This window comes from Eubalaena glacialis, chromosome 16, assembly GCF_028564815.1.
Source record: "Eubalaena glacialis isolate mEubGla1 chromosome 16, mEubGla1.1.hap2.+ XY, whole genome shotgun sequence".
Lineage (NCBI taxonomy): Eukaryota > Metazoa > Chordata > Mammalia > Artiodactyla > Balaenidae > Eubalaena > Eubalaena glacialis.
Window position 1 is genome coordinate 28425776 of NC_083731.1, and position 5601 is coordinate 28431376.

At 53.9% G+C, this 5601-nt stretch overlaps 1 protein-coding gene across 1 annotated transcript; it reads left to right on the forward strand.

Moving 5' to 3' along the window:
- Nucleotides 1–637: 637 nt before the first annotated feature.
- Nucleotides 638–2576, forward strand: POU4F1 (POU class 4 homeobox 1). The gene is made up of 2 exons (XM_061171004.1): nt 638–760; nt 1425–2576. Exons 1-2 carry the CDS (start codon nt 638–640, stop codon nt 2574–2576), a joined length of 1275 nt encoding a protein of 424 aa, XP_061026987.1.
- The last annotated feature ends 3025 nt before the right edge of the window (nt 2577–5601 follow it).

A 5601-nucleotide genomic window follows, 5' to 3' on the forward strand; every position in this document is an offset into this window, starting at 1 on the left:
GGAGGGAGGGAAACCACCCAGGGGCTGGCGAGCATCTTGTCTTTCTTCCCCTAAAAGATGCCTACCCTCAGACAATAGCTGGCCCTTTTGATCTTTCCAGACCCGCGATGGGAAAGGTGAGAAGTGCAGTGCGCATGTCCGGGTAGCTACAGGTGCATCACCTGCGCTGTCCTTGCTGGTGGTCACTATAAGAGCGGCTCCCACGCGCGGGTCGCGGCCAGGAGAGCGCGCGCGCGCGCGCAGACGCACGGCGCCGCCGAGAGGAGAGCGCGCGTCAGATAGACGGAGACAGCTGATGCCTGTCAGCGTGGCGGGCTCGCGAGCTCTCGCGAGAGCTCCCCGGACCGGCCGCGAGAATTGGGGCTCAGGTGTAAGAGGAGTGCATCCCGTCGGCGCACGGGGCTAGAGCTCTCGGAGAAGTGGGATCGCGAGGCCGGTGCGCGGCGGTCTGCGCGGTCAAAGGAGCGCCGGGCGGCAGCGGCGGCAGCAGAAGCAGCAGCGGCCCCCGGCGCGTCCGCCGCCTCCGCGCCGCCAGCCGCCGCGGCTGCAGCCTCCGAAGGGAGGCCGGGGGAGCCGGCGAGCGCACTTTCCCGCGGACTTTCGGAGTGTTTGTGGATTTACATGCCAAGCCATCAAGATGATGTCCATGAACAGCAAGCAGCCTCACTTTGCCATGCATCCCACCCTCCCTGAGCACAAGTACCCGTCGCTGCACTCCAGCTCCGAGGCCATCCGGCGGGCCTGCCTGCCCACGCCGCCGGTAAGCGCCCCATGCCCGCGGACCCGGCCCGCGCGCCCGCCCCCTCCCCGTCTCCGAGACGCTGCATGTCGGGTGCTGATGTGTGTACAGGTCCCGGTGCGGGGATTTGCGGGCAGGGAGTTTTAGAAGAGTCCCGCTGCGAGGCAGGCTTTGTACAGTGGCGCTTAGTGTCGTGTTCCCGTCGCCTCTGCCTCCGTGTCGGGCGCCGGCGATCGGAGCGGGGAGCGCTGGGGCCATGAGTCTCGACTTCCCTCCACTCTTTCCTGTTAATTTCATGCCTTGGAAAGGCGGTCTCTGTGCGTGTTTGGGTGCGTGACACGGGTCCCCAGCTGCGAGTTACATCTGCACTTCTTTCTCCCTCCTTCTCCGTCTCCCACGCCCGTCCCCGGAATGTGTTCCTGTGTCCCCCTCTCCTCCGCATCTGCCCCTCTCCTCACACTCCCGTCCCTTCTCATCTGACCCCCTGTCTCGTCCCCAATGTGTCCCTATTCTGTCTTTCCCGGTCTCCACTATCCCCACCCTCGTCGTTATTATTTTGCTTGCTTTGTGTTTGCCTTTTGCTTGTCGTGCTTTCCGGCTTGTGTGTGTGGTTGTTCTGTGTTTTTGCTTTTTTTGGTTTTGTGGTTTTTTTTTTTTTTTTTGGTTTGGTTTGTGTCGCCTGCAGCTGCAGAGCAACCTCTTCGCCAGCCTAGACGAAACGCTGCTGGCGCGGGCCGAGGCGCTGGCGGCGGTGGACATCGCCGTGTCCCAGGGCAAGAGCCACCCGTTCAAGCCGGATGCCACGTACCACACGATGAACAGCGTGCCATGCACGTCCACGTCCACCGTGCCGCTGGCGCATCACCACCACCACCACCATCACCACCAGGCGCTCGAACCCGGTGACCTGCTGGACCACATCTCGTCGCCCTCGCTCGCGCTCATGGCCGGCGCGGGCGGCGCGGGCGCGGCGGGCGGCGGCGGCGGCGCCCACGACGGCCCGGGGGGCGGAGGCGGCCCGGGGGGCGGCGGCGGCCCAGGCGGTGGCGGCCCCGGGGGCGGCGGCGGCCCGGGCGGCGGCGGCCCGGGGGGCGGCGGCGGGGGCCCGGGCGGCGGGCTGCTGGGCGGCTCGGCGCATCCGCATCCGCACATGCACGGCCTGGGCCACCTGTCGCACCCGGCGGCGGCGGCCGCCATGAACATGCCGTCGGGGCTGCCGCACCCAGGGCTGGTGGCGGCGGCGGCGCACCACGGCGCGGCAGCGGCGGCGGCGGCGGCGGCGGCGGCCGGGCAGGTGGCGGCGGCGTCGGCGGCGGCGGCCGTGGTGGGCGCGGCGGGCCTGGCGTCCATCTGCGACTCGGACACGGACCCGCGCGAGCTCGAGGCGTTCGCCGAGCGCTTCAAGCAGCGGCGCATCAAGCTGGGTGTGACGCAGGCCGACGTGGGCTCGGCGCTGGCCAACCTCAAGATCCCGGGCGTGGGCTCGCTCAGCCAGAGCACCATCTGCAGGTTCGAGTCGCTCACGCTCTCGCACAACAACATGATCGCGCTCAAGCCCATCCTGCAGGCGTGGCTGGAGGAAGCCGAGGGCGCGCAGCGCGAGAAAATGAACAAGCCCGAGCTCTTCAACGGTGGCGAGAAGAAGCGCAAGCGGACTTCCATCGCCGCGCCCGAGAAGCGCTCGCTCGAGGCCTACTTCGCCGTACAGCCCCGGCCCTCGTCCGAGAAGATCGCCGCTATCGCCGAGAAACTGGACCTCAAAAAGAACGTGGTGCGGGTGTGGTTTTGCAACCAGAGACAGAAGCAGAAGCGGATGAAATTCTCCGCCACTTACTGAGGGGGATGGGAGGTACCGGGCGGGGCAGAGCGGGGAGCCGAAGGGGCATTTCAGGGGGCTTTCCCCGGGCCTGTTTCCCCCCGGATTTAGAGTGTCCGTTGTCCTGCTTGCATTTGGGGAGTCCCTCCTCGAGCGCTCGCCTCCACCTCCTCTCTGCTCTCCCTGCCCTTACCCTCCCCAGCCTAGAGGACTGGGGTGCCGGGTGTGGACACCGGAGAGAAGGGCGGGGGGAGAAGAGGGAGCATTTGTGAGAGTGGGGAGTCGGGGGAAGGAAAGCGGAGACTGGAGGAGGGGTTGTGAGGAGCAGGATGGCTCTGGGGGTGAGGGTGGGGGGAGACTCGGGAAGGGTAGGGAAATTGACTGTTTTTGACCAGAGACACTTATCAAAATCTCCTGGGGACCAAGGAGCTATGTACAAAAAAACCTACCAACCACCAAAAACTAGACAAATAAAGACAAACGAAAACAAAACAGAACAAAAGCAAAGAAAAAAATGCTTTAGAAATTTAACTCCGGAGTGTCGTGTTCTGCAGCTTCATTCCCCCCTCCCCCCCCCCAAGGAAGAGAAAAAAGGGCACCACGTTATTACTATCCAGCCCGACACACAGGAACTGAGTCAAAGACCGAACACCAGACGAACCGGAAGGTGAAATTCTGGGTAGCAAAGCTAGTTGTTCTGTTTGTGTGTTTAATTTAATCTTTCCTCTAAGTCTCACCTACACCCCATCCAAGTCCTCTTTGATTTATTTTCTCTTTTCCAATGAGACTCCGATGGCTGCTCTCCATTGCCAGAAAGTGAGTAGGGGCACAGCTGAAAGGGGCGGCGGGTGGCTACTTGTTTAGGTGAAGTCCAAGTTTTCCAGTGACTCAGCCTATGCTCCTGTGGCCTGATAGGTCAGATGGGGGTCTTTAGGGAGAGAGAGGCATAGTCTTTGGGCTGACTAAAAAGCAGAATTTAGAGGCTCCGAAATATTTTATTCTAGGAAAATAGAACAATTTTAACCAGTTTTTTACTCTTTCCATTTTTGCTCTTATATCTAATATCTAGAAAACAGACCATTTCAAAATAAGCTTTCCCCCCCCCCAACTCATAGAACTTGCTTGCCCTTTCATTTATTTTTCTGAGTGGCTTAAACGATCTACTTTTTTCCCCCCTGTTGATTCAAATAGATTGATGGGGTGGCAGACAGTAGGAGAGATACGCTGTCCCATTTTCTCCACAGAACAGGACCCATCTTGCTCTTCTAGGTCCCCTTTCTTCTCTCTTGGAGAACATGAAATCACTGAAATATTGAGAAGTTTCTGCTTTCACTTGGAGCAGGACTTGGCTGTGAGAAAATCAACTAAATCCCAGATGAGAGGAAGACAGGTTTAAAGCCCTCCATTTATTTCAAAAGGGTCTGCATGTTGGGAGCGGGGGGAAGCAGAACAACTGTTTCATTATTATTATTATTAAATTATTATTATTATTATCCAAAAGTAATTTATTGCTGGGGATAAATGTTGGGTAGCAAGAACTTTAATTTGCACTATCAGTCTCCCAAATAGAAAATCATGTATAGTATTTCATAGTAATAATCAAGGTACTTTATGAACTACTGATGGATTAAAAAAAGAGAAAAAAAATTGAAGGTGGTTAGGTAAAATGCCTGCTTGGTGCACAAGACACTCTTTTGATCTCGGGTGGAGATGGTTTATTACCATCCTTTAATAAGAACTAAAAAATTGAAAACAGAAGAGATGAGAAAAGAAAAAACCTGCCATTGAACAAGACTGAAATCATGCATGATCTGAAAGGTGCAGAAAGAAACACAACTAGGTCTCACTCTGGTTAGGCATTATTTATTTAATTACATTGTATATCATTGTTTGCAGCGCAAACATTCTATGCATTTGAAACTGAGCACTAAACTGGGCTAGCTTTCTGATAGACCATTTTGTGGATAGTGTGATTTCACAGTCTACTGCCTGTTTTCACCGAAAACACAACATTCTTGTCATATTCTTGTATTTAGAGGAAAAGGAAAAAAGGAAGATTACTGTAAATATTTTCTTTAATGCACACACTCACACAGCGGTTACGAACTGCCAGTGTTAATACTGAAATGCCTCACAGATTGATCTACCTGCCCATGTATGTCTGCTGAGCTTTTTCCTTGGTTATGTCTTTGCTCTATTATCTTTCCCTCCTCCTCACTTCTATCAGAACCACTTCTGTGCGCCAAAATACAACAGGGGGATATGTCCCAGTACACTTACAAATAAAACATAACTGAAAGAAGAGCAGTTTTATGATCTGGGTGCATTTTTGTGTTTATTACAGGGCCAAAGTCCTGGTAGAGCCGGTCAACAAATGAGACTCAATTCAACCAAAAATACAGGGAAGGGGAGGATGTTGAAAGGGAGGTGAAAAGAGGGGAAAGGATGAGAATGATGTACTTTTCTGCTGAATCAGAATTCACTTTCAGATAACTCATGTGAAAGCGGTGCTCTGAATAAAATGAATTCTCTATTAGTTGCCTGTGTTTATCAAAGTTTTCTTTTTTTAACTGCAGAAACCCTTCAAGCACAGCCCTCGCTTCAGAGTGGTGGAAGGTAATAAATAACCACGCACTCTCAAAATATTTAAATCAAGGTTCGGTGCAGAGGCATTTGGAGGTTTGTATGTGGTGTTCTAGCCTAAAAACGTTTCTAAGAAAATGTTGCAACTAAATGACTTTTATTTGGAGGTTAACAAAAACCATCCACTGATCTGTCCAGCCATGGTGTCAAATGCCTCTGTTCATTTGGAACTTTAGTGTGCCACCTACTGCTCCAGAGGGACCAGAGATTCTCTGTTGGTGACCCGGGACTAGATCAGATGCCAAATGTAAAAAGTTTCTTAATAGCTGGGATTATATCTTCTGAAGTCATCCTACTTTAGCCAAATCTTTTTAATTTCACCGGCAAATCTGTGAAACAAAATGCTTGATGTTCAAAAAAGAAGAGTACATTTAAAAAGCTGTGATTTTAAACAATTGTTAAT

Bases quoted from the DNA above. Each gene is read 5' to 3' on its own strand.
- POU4F1 (XM_061171004.1), top strand. From the start codon at position 638: ATGATGTCCATGAACAGCAAGCAGCCTCACTTTGCCATGCATCCCACC. The intron at 761-1,424 runs GTAAGCGCCCCA...TGTCGCCTGCAG, and splicing joins CCTGCCTGCCCACGCCGCCG to CTGCAGAGCAACCTCTTCGC.